Genomic DNA, 13,897 nt, shown 5'->3' with positions numbered 1-13,897 from the left:
CGTATTATTACAAACACAACACAACCTCAACCGCAAACGCTTGCTTCCCCCCCTCCTTCAAGTGCAATATACTTTTCCGACCAGTCCAAAAAAGACTTCTCTCCCTACTCATTGTCCTACAATAGCTGAACAGACTAACAATGATTCGGTGGAAAGGGTGTGACAATGACATACATACTATATCATAAAAGTTTTCATGCATACCCCTGTGGGGGTTTTGGAAGGATGATGTGTTTCGAGAATGAGCCAGATCTGGTTTGATCCTTTCTGCCCTGTTTCGTCCACTCGCGTGTGGAATTGGATACGCAGGGCTGGAATTGCAGTGCGACTCAGCTATGATCAACTTAGCCTTCATTGGGCAGCAGAAGACGACCTTCTCCCCCCTAAGTCAGGCTCCATGTGGCAAGGTAATATTACCAGTATTTACGCCCACTTAGGAGATGAAGACTTCTTCGGGCGAAGCAAGACATACTTACTTAGTACAAAGTAGTAAGTATTTAGTGCCATGCAACAGCTGATGTGGACGCAGTCTTAACGAGATAGGATGGGATGTTGAGATTGCTGCCTAGATAGGTCTTATTCGCGCAATTCCGTTTGAGAACCTTGGGTGATAGAGTGAAGTAAGAGGATGCTAGCAAATGAGACATAGTATTGGACGAAGTGGGTAGATCACACGGATCTGGCTTGTCCACGGCAACCATTGGATCTGGAACGTGCAGGTTTGCCAGCCAAAAGAGATATAAATAATTCTTTCACAGGAAAGTTTTTGACAGGTGCCCAGTAGTACGTACTGTAATTAATTTCAGGCTTGCAGCTTGAATGAATGGAATAGATACTACTAGATAGAACCCACTCGAATAAGGTCCACATCCACAAAGCAAGACCATTCCAGGAGATTCCCGATTCCTCACAGAGGTCAAGCAATGATTTGAACAATCATAAATTTGACCATCCCACATGTAGTGGGAGTGACTACTCACTGGATTATTCTTGCAGAGCAGCTGATGATGGCCACGGACTCGGGAGCACCCAGATTTCCAGACTACTAAAAGCCACCGGCGTGATTGGACGACGACCGGACTAAACCCGCCTCGGGGCCTTTGCCGACGCGGCGTCTTCAACTAAAAATTTCAGACTCCTCAGTCCGTTTTTCACCCTTGAAGCGGAAATTTCTGCCCGCCCCTCGTATTTTATTTAATACTAGAATTGCTCCTCCACTCGGCTGCCTTGATTCTCGGTCCTCTCCTGTCCCCTTGAGACATCTCCCTCATAATCACCTCCTTGGTGACATCTTTCAAAACCCCATTGCTCTTGATTTTATTCATATTTTAGAATCTTGCATCGTGCTTCTTCAAGTGTTCCGGCTGTCTTTGATTCGCCGTTGCTCTTTTCCCGTCCTCGTGGTTTGACGCATCGTCTTTGACCACGGGGTCTATTTTTCCGAGTGTGGTGCGTACTACATCATACTCTAAAAAAAATAGGGTCCCCCATTCCACTTTTGCGACTCTTTTTTCTACCAGTCGTCTCCCACCCTCTTCCTTTTGAGTGTGCCGACGATCATCACCACTCACATTGAAACACATTCAGTGCACTTTTCAATCCAACACTTCATTGAAGTCAGACCGAAACTTGTCTTCGATCTTCTGCAGCCCGATTGGTCCGACTTATTATCCGCTGTCCAGCAGCTCTTCTCGATCTCGTTAAACCCAGTTTGGGCGTCAATCCTGCCGGTCGAATCTTGCGCTGAATTGCGAGAACTCTGTTAAAAGAGTTCTCTCTGTCATCGCACTTTTCCCCCGCACTTTTCGGAGCGACGGCGCTCCTTACGCTTCACTCAGTCAAGTTGGCGGGCCTTCGCTGCAACCAGTCTTCCCTCCTCCACCCTCTTCTGGGCCCCAAGTTCAGGGTCTTCTGCGGGGGCGACACCAGACCCCCCTAATAGAGCTTATTCAAGCAGTCTCAAAGCTGGCACACGGACGCGCATCGGTAATGCCAGGCCCTTGCGAGGGGTCTGGCTAATGGATGGAGGAGCAATCGCCCTGGGACCTTTCTCATCCAGTCTACAACTTCCGACGCCGCGCCCTTGAACGCCGCCGCGCATATAATCAATTCAAAAAAACATTAAGTCAACAATATCGGCTCCCTGCCAGCAAATTCGCTTTCATCAACCCTGTTATAAATACCCACGTGAGGAAGAATCAATCAAGAACACCGATATAGCCACAATGTCCGAGTCACCGAAGTCCGAGAAATACATGTGCCTGACCAGGTTCAGCACCCCGGTTCCTGAATTGGATGATCATCGATTTCAATTGGATGCGCCACGCTTGGAAGCCACCCCCGATGTGCCACTGAGTCGGCAAAATACCGTCCCGCAGGCTTTCAATCCCGAGACGCCTCAGCGTCCAGACCTGCTTAACATCGAGGATGCGCTTCGGGAAGCTGGCTCTCTATCGCGTGATTTCGAAACCGCGGTAGTGGATGATGATCGATCAGACAAGGATTTCAATGCTATGGGACGTCGCTTTTCAGTTGATCCTACGGGGAACATCCGCCACGGCCGTACCTATAGTCGCACGCACCAGGAAATTCCGAACTTGTCGCGCGAGTCATCTGTGTCTGCTCGGTCGACGTCTCCGCCCAATTCGGTCGAAGCATTCGCAGACCCGCGTCGCAGAGAGCGTGCGAATACTTTGGAAAGCCATGCAGCCCCAGACTTGGAAGCCATCCTCCAGCGCACGGTATCTGGTGGCACACATCCTCGCCGTCCAACCTTCAGCAATGCGAGTGTGGTCAGGCCGCAGCCTGGAGATTTAACATTGGAGCCGACCGATGATGGCTGCCTGCCGACGTTTGAACAGCCGGGCAGAATTCCAGTGATTGACTACGAGGAGCTGGAGGAGTTCGTTGCTCTCAATCAAAAGGCGAAACCTTCCGCAAACCGACGCAAGCACAGCGTCAGCTCGCAAAGTCAGAAGCCGCGGGTCTTTTATGACCTTCGTCCGGGTGCTCAGAAGTCCGAGAAGGACGCGGAGAAACGTTCGTCAAGCATTGAGCGTTCGTCAGAAGACATTTTGGAGTCAACTTTGGAGAAGGAAGAAAAGAAGGACTTTTCCGAAGTCGTAAACGAAAAGGAACTGTTGGCGACCCTGAAAAACACAAACGAGCCTACTCGCTTTGGATTCTTCTCGTCGGAGGCACAGAGTACCGTGCATGCTGCCGAGCTGGGTGACCTGGTTTTGCCGGGAGACACCTTCCGAGATCTTTTCCAATTGGGTCCAGACGGAGGTGTCTGGTGGCTTGATGTCCTAAACCCCACTGAGGATGAGGTGGGAGCTTTGTCCAGAGCTTTCTCTATTCATCCTTTGACAACAGAGGATATCTTGACCCAGGAAGCGCGTGAGAAAGTCGAGCTCTTCAAGCAGTATTACTTTGTCTGTTTCCGGACATTCTACCAGGTGGACAAGGCGGACGAGCGTTTCATGGAGCCAGTCAACTTTTATATGGTCGTATTTCGTGATGGGGTGCTCTCGTTCTCTTTCACCGATAACCCTCATGCCGCTAACGTCCGGAGGAGAATTGGAAAGCTCCGTGACTATGTATCGCTGAGTAGCGATTGGATCTGTTACGCCATGATGTAAGTTTTAGTAAAGATGAGCATTGCGCTGTGGACAAAATTGACTAATTGCCTTCTAGCGACGATATCGTTGATAGTTTTGGGCCCGTCATTCGGGAGATTGAGGTCGAGTCCGAGGCCATCGAAGATCTCGTGTTCATCGCGCGTATGGATGACTTCGAGTCATTCTTGCCGCGCATCGGTGGTCTGCGCAAGAAAGTCATGAGTTTGATGCGCCTGCTAGGAGGGAAGGCGGACGTTATCCGGGGCTTCTCCAAGCGCTGCAACGAGCAGTACTCGGTGACACCGCGTGGCGACATCGGCCTCTACCTGGGTGACATTCAGGATCACGTCGTAACCATGATGTCCAACCTGGCGCATTTTGAGAAGATGCTTAGCCGATCGCATACCAACTATCTCGCGCAGCTGAACGTGACTAACTTGATGCTGGGCAATCACGTCAACAAAGTTCTGAGCAAGGTGACGCTCATTGCCACCATGCTGGTCCCTATGAACCTGATCTGCGGTCTCTTCGGAATGAACGTCCGCGTCCCTGGGCAAGATGCGGCAGGACTTGGCTGGTTCTTTGGGATTCTTGGGGTTATTGCAGCTATTGTCATTCTCAGCGGAGTAGTGGCTCGCTGCTACAAGCTCGTGTGAGCCTAGCAGGGTGAGTCGGGGGGAGGTTTGGTTTTGTCAATATGATCATGCACGTAAATATCCGATGGACATGAATGGGTTAGCTTGTTTGTAGTAGTGAATGATATGCATATGCATGAAGAAAATATTTGTTCCTAAGCTACGAAAACATACCGTAGAATTTAAGCAAGGGAGGGAGGGATGGATGCACGAAATTGTTGTTAGTGGTATATGCTGAGGCTTCCGGAGGAAGTGGAGTGGCGGCGCCAAGATAAGCTGCGATTCGGAGCCTCCAGGCAACCGGCAAATCCCACGCCTTACGAGAGTCCAGACTCTTTTCTTCTCCAGCCAGCATGACCTCAGGCCCATCTTCCCTAATTTCAGCGACCAACCGACTGGGATTTCCAATTCCAGGTTGAACGGACTCACGTCACACGGGGCGAATGCTGTTTGTGTTCATGGGGTAACCCCCGATCGCATCTCCATCCCCGTTGGCACTTGCATTTCCCCTCACAATTCGGCTGGCCTCCGCCGTGAGAGGAAATTGTAACGCTCCGGCACAAGACAGCCCATGGACGTCGATTGATGCCTTTCCTTTCGCAATCAACAATCCTTCAACCATCCTGAATGTTCGTTCGCCTTATACCGCCACGCCTACAGTGCCGCCGGCGTGCGACTGTCCGCGCGGTACTCGGATGCACAATCGCCTTGGCCATCTGCGTTGGCAGAGTGACTGCGACTGCGACTGCGGATGAGAATGCCCTGCCAGATCCCTCAACCCTGGCCTCCACAAGTCATGGCCAATTCCTCTTCGGTGAGGCTAGTCCGGAATTCGCTTTCCCACTCGCAGAATACAACGGCTTGGAGTTCGAAGATGCGGTAGACGAAGAGGGAGATACGCGCGGACTCGACTTGGTTCGCCGGGCTCCCACTGGGGTGACATCCCTCGGAAATAATCAGTATCAAAATGGCACTCTCAAGATGGGCGAGACGGAGTGGTGGTATTTCCCCGTGAATGGCGATGAGACCAATAGCACCTCTGAGAATAAGCGTCGCGATCTTTCCAAGCGTTCCACCACCGTTTATTTGTCCCTCACGGCATGCTCGAAGCCCAGCCACAACAGCTCGGATTCCACTAGCACAGCGGCCGTACCGCAGCTGACAGTCTACGCATCTGAATTGATAGAGAAGCCTGGGCCTGACAAGTCCGAGTCCGACCAGACAATCAAATCAGCGGAGGAGGGCTATGTGGGCATGACCCTTACGGCGAATGGTGATGTCTATGTCGGAGTGACAGCTCCTAATAGCACTGAATATTCTGGTTCTTTCACCTACCAGATTGCGGCCTCGACAGATGCTTATTTTCATAGCGTCGACGAGAGCGATCAGTTCATGTTCTTAGTTGATTCGGACACTGGAGCAGCGCTTCTGACGACGAGAAATCTCACCACCACCGATCTTACGTCACAGAACTACAGTTCCTGGATGGACAGGACTCCTCCATACACAATGTTCGCCAACAACATCAACAGTTCGTCTATCTCTGGCTTAGAACGGTCATTCTGCGCTCTCGATACGCTGGCGCAGATTGGGAAGAGCAAAGTTGAGGCGAGCCTCACCACCCGGGGTGCAGTAGACAGGCCAACCGAGCAGTTCTATGTCACCGGTCTCAACAAAACCTCCACCTACTACGGAATCATGGCTCGTGAGGGCAATTCCACCAGTTGGGGCAATGGAATCGTGGGAGGTGGAGGTAAAGTATGGCCACGCATGAACTTTACAACCAAAACAGGTGAGAGACAATGAGCCCCAATGCCACGGTCTAAATGTACCCTAACGAAGGGCCAAACAGATGACAACTGTGCTGTTGTATACGACCTGCCATTCTGCTCCGAAGTCGCCTACGCAGTGCCATCCAACCCCTCCATCAACATGACCGAACTCCGCAGTATCTACGACGACAACGCAGCATCCCTATACAAGAACTTCAACTACTCCCTCCAACAAGTCCAATGCAATACTTCCAGCGAGAGCATGTTCTCCCTCGCTGTATCCTGCCACACCTGCGCCGAAGCATACAAGCAATGGCTCTGCGCCGTGACAATCCCCCGTTGCGCAGACTTCTCCAGCAACGCCACCTACCTTCAGATCCGGAATGCAGGCCAGCCCTTCCTCAACGGCACCTCGATCACCAACTCCTCCCTCCTCAAAAGCCCCGCTACCAACAACTCACGCAACCCCCTCATCGACAGCAAAATCCGCCCCGGTCCATACAAGGAAGTTCTCCCCTGCCAGGGCGTCTGTCATAGCCTTGTCCGAAATTGTCCTTCGATTTTAGGCTTCAGCTGTCCGGAAGGCCCGCGAGCGAATATGTCGTACGGCACACGCGACCCTAATGGTGACATCACGTGCAGTTATCTTGGAGCAGCGTATTACCTTAATGCTGTTTCCAGTTTGCATGAGAGCATCTGGATCTCCCTTTATATGGTGATAAGTGTTTGGACTTTGTTCTGGGTTCTTGGGTAGAAGGAGTTTTTCGTACGCAATTAATTCGAATGAGTGTCACTATTCCCCAGAATCTGGGAATTCCTTATTCTTTCTTTATTTTCTTATTTCGTTAGTCAACATGCATCGGGTATGTATAGTGTGGAATACATAGATTGTCTGCTTTATGTTTGGAGCGGGCATAGATGGTGGAGTCATAATGCTGGATCAGAGAGGCATTGCATGTGCATAGCTGATACGAAGATGCGAATAGATACCCCCTCTGCGTAAGGATGACTTCTATGTTACAGCCTGGAGTTTGTATCTGTTATTTTCACCTAACATGCCCCCTAGATGAGAAGTGTTTTGAGACGTAAACTGTAAAAATACACTTGCTTATAGTTGGCAGGTGTGCCTGTCTTCTCTACACCCAAAAAGTCTTTACACTTGCCTTGGTGTGTCTCAAACACTAGACCAAAGGCAGCTAGCTAGTAATAAACCTCACCATTTTGTATGAGTATATACATTGCCATATGACAGATGCCCAAATGTAGACGGCAACTGTTGTAGTAAAAATGTCGAACCCTTCTAACCATTAACTCATGATAGCATATAATCCCCTTTCATGACGCCGCAATAATCCCTGGTATCTAATAATGTCAAGTCAAAACACAAGCGCTAACTCATTTAGCTTTCAAAAGGAAAAGGAGAAATTTGTATGAAAGCAGACACCACATTATTTGCCCCGTTTCGGGGTCGGTGTCCACATGTTCCTCAGAGATGAACTTGAGGACGATGCCGCTAGACGAGGCGTACTTCCCACCTGGTGAAGTAACTTCTGCGCTGCGGGAGTCAACGCTTTGTTCGTCCTCCCTCCTGGCGTAGCTGCACTTGGGGTGCGCAAACCAAAGTCCAGTCGTGGGCTGCTGGCGAACCGTGGCGTTACAGGGGTCTTTGTTTCGCGAAGGGACTTCTCCGCTCGCTTAGACCTCGCTACGCGATCTACCATGCGGTGGTGAATATCTTCTCGTCTCCGGTTTTCTTTGATCTCAAAAGGATTCGGTGTGGCATCACTGCCGCCAAGCAGGCGAATGTCATCCAGAGAAATCGCAGAATCGTTATTGTCATTTGATGAAGCGAGGGGATATTCAGGCTCATCCTCATCCACAAAGGCATACCCATTCACTCGTGGCGTCTCACCCCCTGTATATACTGCTTCAGATTCGGTGGGGCGAGGGTGTCCGGCAATAGCGTCTTTAATGGCCGATATCGAAGGTGAGGGCGGGGGTGCATTTGTGGCAGATGACGTCTGCTGGACGCTCTCATCTGGTAAGCGTGTGTTCTGAAACACTACCCGCTTGGGCCCTGCGCGCGATGATGCTTCGGCTTTTTGCTGTATAGTTTCATATGAGTCCTCTATGGAAGAAGGCGCAAACATGAGCGAGTTCTCGGGTTGAGTCTTCCAGGTATCTGGATTTGCAGGCCGGGCGTCCAGGTCAGTCTTTATGGCCACCTGCTTGAGCTGATCTGGGTTACCCCCTTGTGCCTCGATCCGCTTAGCTTCTTGCCGCCGATGCGCAATCTGTCTAGCAGTCGGTATTTTATTCCCACTCCACAGCCATTTATATCTCTCGCGGTGCTTTTCATTTTGTTTATCGAGCAGCTTGTTGAACGACTCATTATCTTCACTCGTATATTTGGCCTGGAACTCTAGCAGCCCAAGGCGGGACACATCCGGTATCGTAGCATGGTCGACGTTGGGTGTAGTAGATGACGAAGTTGTTGACATGACTGACATCGGTGTATCTCCACCCCAGCCCATCGGGGTGTCTTCAGGGCGTCCCGAATTGGTGGCTCGTGGTGTCATATTGGCTGATCCGGAATGCGATCGAGCTCTTCCCGGTGTCTTCAACAGGTCGGTCAATTTTTTCTTGGAACTTGCGATCCATTGTTTGTTTTTCGAATCAAGTGCATCCAAGTACTCCTGCTTCACCTGGGCTTCCAGGAGACCGGGAAAATAATCACGCGCGATAATCTCCGACAGAGCATTGGTGTAGATATCTTCGTCCAACACAGTGGCCGGCCGCTTGATACGCTTGGGTGGCGGCGGCGGGGGCATAAGGCTGGTTTCGCTTTGACGCTTGGTCAGAGCCTGCGAGCCGGCAGACATGACTGGTGATTGCGGGTGAGGCAAAGACATAAGCGTAGAAGTATCGAAGAAGAAGATTGCTAAATGATGAAGAGGCGAAGGAAGAAGGAAGACGACATGCTCGTCTGCGACCAAGCGTGGATGACGAACATGGAAAGAGCGATCCCCGATATCAGCAGAGGAAGGAGCACACTACTGGCAGAATATCCAGACCGCCATGGTTGGCGGTGAGAGCTGCCGTCACATGGCGATCAGGTGGTCTGGTCTAGCCTGATGCACGTGGGCTTACTTGTTTCAACGTCTGCTACTGCAATTCCCAGTACTTGAAAACTGAATCAATGAATAGCGCCATTCATGCTATAGTGACAGTAATATCAAATGTTATAATCATCACTTTTTCCTCTCCACGGTTTGCCCGCGTGTAAACCTCGTATCAAACAACTCTTCCCAGACAGACCCAGTTATCCCTTCCTGCTCTATCTATATACTGACACAGACCTAAATCGACAATGGATGTTGAACAACACAAGTGCCACTGCAATTGCAGCAACTACCCAGACAAAAACCGAGACCAATAAAATGAAAAATATAAATCCGAACGAATGTTCTCCGACTGAAACCCCGTTCACTGTCCTTTCCAAATCCTCCATTGCCAGAAAAACACCCAAGATTTTTTCTTCCCGAGGAAAACAGTCGCTGAGAAATGCACCAGGAAATGCAAGTGAAGAAAATCTGAGGAAATAACAAAGAAAACATAAGCGCATGGCCCGCAAGATTGGGACCGAATGACGGTTCAATAGATAACATTCATCGCAGAGAAATCGAAACGCAAGCCACCACAATGAGGGAAAAAAAGAATCATCAAGTCGTTGAAGAAGTTCTATAAGTGAACGGATGAGGAACGGAATGTTGCAGACTGCTGAGAACAAGGGGTCTGTGATGGATGCAAGTTGTCGTCGGGTTGATTGCAGCTCAATTGGCTGCAGGAGTGGGGAAGAGAGAATAGGATGCGCGGCCCTTGCGCCGAGGGGCGGCCCTAGAGGCAGCATCATTCTTGATGGCTCTGGCAATCAATGGGCCTGCCTCCACTTCAGTGGTGGACTTGGCTCTGTCGTGGATGGAAGGACCCACGGTGGACGCATAGCCTGAAGGCTCGGGGCTTGCGTCGCCATCGGCTCGGAAAAGAAGCTGGGCTTCAACTTCGCGGGCCAGGCTCTTGGTCTGCCGGTGATGGGAAGATTCGGGGCGCCCCATTCCTGAAAGTTCACCTGAGAGTCTCTGCTCAGATGGGTGGAACTCACGGCTGCTTGCCAAACTGTGCACTAGATCAGGAACACTAGCAGTCGATACGGAGGAACGATGTTTGCGGACGACCGACGCGGCGCGGGACAGGATCAAACTTTCCTGGGAGTTACACTTGCTGATGGGGGAAAAGCTGCTCCGGGGAGACACAGACTGGTCCATAGGCTGGATCACACCTGGCTGCGAGTAGAAGGCGAAGTGTCGGTCTGACTCCGTGTCCGCCGTCAAATACTCATCGTACAGCGAATCGGGGCTAATATGTTTCCCCAAGGTAGGGGCAAACCTCACAGGCTGAAAATAATCACTGTCCCGCTGCGTCACAGCAATGCCAGTGTTGTCATCTAGTGTGGAGGTAACCACTACCTGTGCGCTGGGGACATGATCCAGGTCCGCAGCGGGCAAGGCCGACGCGCTCAGCCGCATTGGTTCAAACATCGCAGTGTTCCCATCTGCGCCAGTAACCCCGTGTTCCGCATCGTCTTGTCGAGCCTCGTCAATTGAACTGCGAGTCCAGTCAAAGTTGCAATTCGACTCGGCAGCATGTTCATAGCAGTAGTCAATGTCTGCGTCCCAAGACTCATATATAGTTTCTTGGATGGCTTTCAAGTTGACTGAGGATCTCCTTCGGACTGGCTCCTGAGCCATGGACTCTTGCAGTGGTGCAATACGATCCTGTGGAAGGGTGGGGGAACCCAGTGCCTCGGCGAACTTTCTTGACAAGTCTTCGGCGACAAAAATGGACAAATCGGACCTAGGGCCAGCCAGGGAAGTGTTGGATGGAGATTGCGCCTCAGACAGAGGTGGAGATCTTGACATAACAGGCGCGCGAGGAGAGACCTCGTCAGTTTCGAGGCCGGCTCCTTCATGCCAGGGGGCCGGCTCCTCTTCTTCTGGCACGTCTTCCAAGTCTGACGACAGAGTGGGTAAGGACATTGACGAGGTGCGGGCATTCATCACTTCGTTGTTGACGCTCGTTGGAAAGGCATGGCCCGAAGGAGGTTGGAACATGTCTTCCATAGGGATCTGCGGCCAAGCAGCACCATGTTCTACATCCTCGGTATGCGAGTATACATGCTCCGGGTATGTCGGTTGGGTTGACAGACCCAGGATCTCGTCAATGGCGCGAGGAGCTGGCTCAGGTAATTCAGGGGAGGATGCCAGCCTCGGGGAGGAGGCTCTCGGCGGCGGGCTGGTTGACCCAACTCTAGGAAACCTTGGGACAGGCCGCGAGAAGTTCTCAACGACGCGCGATTCTCTTCGTCCTCTGAGGTCGCGCTGCTTGGGACTCACCGACGAACCACCTGGAGATGCTGGTGGGCTTGTTGGCGGAGGGGGAACAACGTCGTCACAGCCAATGGCCGTCCCACACTGAGTAAGATCCTCCGTGGAGAAGTCACGGAAGTGCAGGTCTTCAGCACGAATTCCTTTCAGGTTGGTAACAGGCCTCTGGGAGGCACGAATGGCCGAGAACTCAGTGACTAGGTCAGTCTCCCGGGCTTTTTCCAGCGATTGGAATTGGGACGGGCTCGTATGAGTCAGATGGTGGAAGTCAAAAGGATCCGAGATGAGATTCTTCAGCTGGTCATCTGTGGCGAGTCCATTGTGTGAGCAATGAATACAATGTCGATAATTACAGCGCAATCCGCATGTGACAGGAGTGACTTACGCGCATCACTATGGCGTGACTTGTTCCGGCTGAAGATCTCCGAGACTTCAAAGCGAGGCTTTTCACGCTCCATTTCATCCTCCTCGTCCAGCGTGGAGACAATGTGGAACTTACTTCCCTGACGACGGAGGATCCGGCTTCCCCGCGAAAGGAGCGACTTGGTCACGCTCTCGGGCCGTTCATGGCGGACACCAGCCGCCGAGGTTGCCCGGTCATCATGCGACGGCAGCGATGCTGCATCCACGGAAGTCATGGAAGACGCGGGGGAACGGCGGGAAGAGGTGGTAGAGTTGGTGGTGTTACTGCGAGAGCGTCCACTGAACACGGACAGCCGCTTAGGACTATGCGCATGTGCAGTTGACCTGGAGCGGGTGTGGACCGAATATGGTTCGGGGGACTCGTTATGGGGTGCTCTGGCGGAGGGACGGTCCAGATCCTGCTGGGACATGGTGTGAATGGACACTGGCGGGTGGGAAGCCTGCATCAGGGGAACAGAGGGAAGGTATGTTGACTATATATCAGGGAATCCAGGTGGGCGATGACCGAGTCGTGGGGGCGGCCAAATGAGCAAGGCGAAGCAAGTGAGCGACCGTTAAGCCTCCGATTGTGATGGGATGGTCCTAGCTTTGACCATGGTAGGGAAAAGATGCCGCACACCAGAGAGCTGGGGAGACACAAAGCAGTCGAGAGCACCGACGAGCTGAAGATTGGCGGGTTTTCAAGATCGAGGCTGAAAGCGCATGCCCCGTGTCGAGAGCCACGGAAAGTTTCTTGAGTGTTTTAGATTGAAAGTTGAAACGGCTGCGGGAAACGTATCCAAAAATTTGGGTCACAATTGACAAGAAGGAATGAGATGATGGGGGAGGGGAAAACAAAAGGAAAATGGAAATGATAGATCAATTGCAAGAGGGGAAAGCAGAGAGAGAGAGAGAGAGAAAGATAGTGGAGAGAGTACGAGTAAGTAAGAGAAATCAAGAGAGAGCGTGTGAAGAAGATATGGAGACAACAGATGTGGGCAAAGGATGGAGTAAATGAGCCGTAAAGTAAAGTTCCAGCCGTCGCTGTCGCAATAACAGTTTAGGGAGCAAGTGGTTTTTACTGGACGGACCCAAACTAGTGGCCGCAGTAGCCCAAAGTTGCAATGTCTTGACTGGACGCCCGACGGAAGCTTCCTCGGCCTGGCTGAACCTTGTGAACGCCAGAGCGGATCCTGTGTGTCGGGATAAGCTGGTTGACTTGCCAGATTGGTTCGGGACCCAGAGGGAAGCCACGGGCTGGAAGGGGACGCTTGAACCATGGTTCCGGTAAATGGCAATTGGGTGAAAGGTTGCATCCGCGCCAGGCACAAAACAAACATTTTCCAACATGACAGGTATAACTCTAACTCAAAAAATCATTATTCTCATAACTGCTAGCCAAGGGTGGGAATAACAACATATACACATACATTATACATACATACATACATCTACAGCCACAACCCACTAATATCTACTAGTACTTGCGCTCTTCTCCATTGCTGTACTAACTACTGGATCTACCTGCTGGAATTGGAGGACAGCTCCGACGGGAGGGGACGGTGGCAGACGCGAACGGCGCACAGAATCCGCCCAAGCGGTGGTGGATTATTATATCCACTTAACGTGGTGAAATCGACTCATCATATTAAATCGACACGCGACCATCCTGGTCAGTCCCCATCTTGAAAGAGACAGATTCATGCAGTGACCAGGATGTCCGGACTTGCGAGACCCAGTGAGGATATGGACAATTAACAGTAGTGCTCCTCTCTGTTCCACCGCGTGCGGTTCAGTCTTAGGTACCGAGGGACACCAGGGAAAATTACCACGCGAGCCACCTGCAAAGTAAATAGTAGTACTGAGTACTGGGGACGCGTTGCTTCCCAGCAAGTGTCATGATTGATTAATTGTTCAATCGGTCTCCGTCTCCAATGGGTCTTGCCTCGGGCCCGAGATGACAGAATTTCCACATGTGCTTCGGCCGTCTCCAACCGACAAAAAGACGTTGAATGGATGGATAC

At 51.4% G+C, this 13,897-nt stretch overlaps 4 protein-coding genes across 4 annotated transcripts; 2 read left to right on the top strand and 2 right to left on the bottom strand.

Moving 5' to 3' along the window:
* Positions 1 to 2,225: 2,225 nt before the first annotated feature.
* Positions 2,226 to 4,276, top strand: AtWU_10282 (magnesium transporter CorA family protein; the record flags this gene model as incomplete). The annotated part of the gene is made up of 2 exons (XM_035505387.1): positions 2,226 to 3,637; positions 3,697 to 4,276. The coding sequence occupies 2 exons, from the start codon at positions 2,226 to 2,228 to the stop codon at positions 4,274 to 4,276; spliced, it is 1,992 nt and encodes a 663-aa protein (XP_035361280.1).
* A 606-nt stretch (positions 4,277 to 4,882) lies between these two features.
* Positions 4,883 to 6,781, top strand: AtWU_10281 (MID1 family protein; the record flags this gene model as incomplete). The annotated part of the gene is made up of 2 exons (XM_035505386.1): positions 4,883 to 6,047; positions 6,108 to 6,781. The coding sequence occupies 2 exons, from the start codon at positions 4,883 to 4,885 to the stop codon at positions 6,779 to 6,781; spliced, it is 1,839 nt and encodes a 612-aa protein (XP_035361279.1).
* Positions 6,782 to 7,475: 694 nt separating this feature from the next.
* AtWU_10280 (splicing factor ESS-2 family protein) lies at positions 7,476 to 8,909 on the bottom strand (the record flags this gene model as incomplete). Its single annotated transcript, XM_035505385.1, has 1 exon — positions 7,476 to 8,909. The coding sequence occupies one exon, from the start codon at positions 8,907 to 8,909 to the stop codon at positions 7,476 to 7,478; it is 1,434 nt and encodes a 477-aa protein (XP_035361278.1).
* Positions 8,910 to 9,860: 951 nt separating this feature from the next.
* On the bottom strand, positions 9,861 to 12,304 carry AtWU_10279 (uncharacterized protein; the record flags this gene model as incomplete). The annotated part of the gene is made up of 2 exons (XM_035505384.1): positions 9,861 to 11,776; positions 11,857 to 12,304. 2 exons carry the CDS (start codon positions 12,302 to 12,304, stop codon positions 9,861 to 9,863), a joined length of 2,364 nt encoding a protein of 787 aa, XP_035361277.1.
* Between the last annotated feature and the right edge of the window lie 1,593 nt (positions 12,305 to 13,897).

This window comes from Aspergillus tubingensis, assembly GCF_013340325.1.
Source record: "Aspergillus tubingensis WU-2223L DNA, scaffold_12, whole genome shotgun sequence".
NCBI lineage: Eukaryota > Fungi > Ascomycota > Eurotiomycetes > Eurotiales > Aspergillaceae > Aspergillus > Aspergillus tubingensis.
Note: the sequence above shows the minus strand (reverse complement) of the source record. Positions and strands in the feature narration are given on the sequence as shown.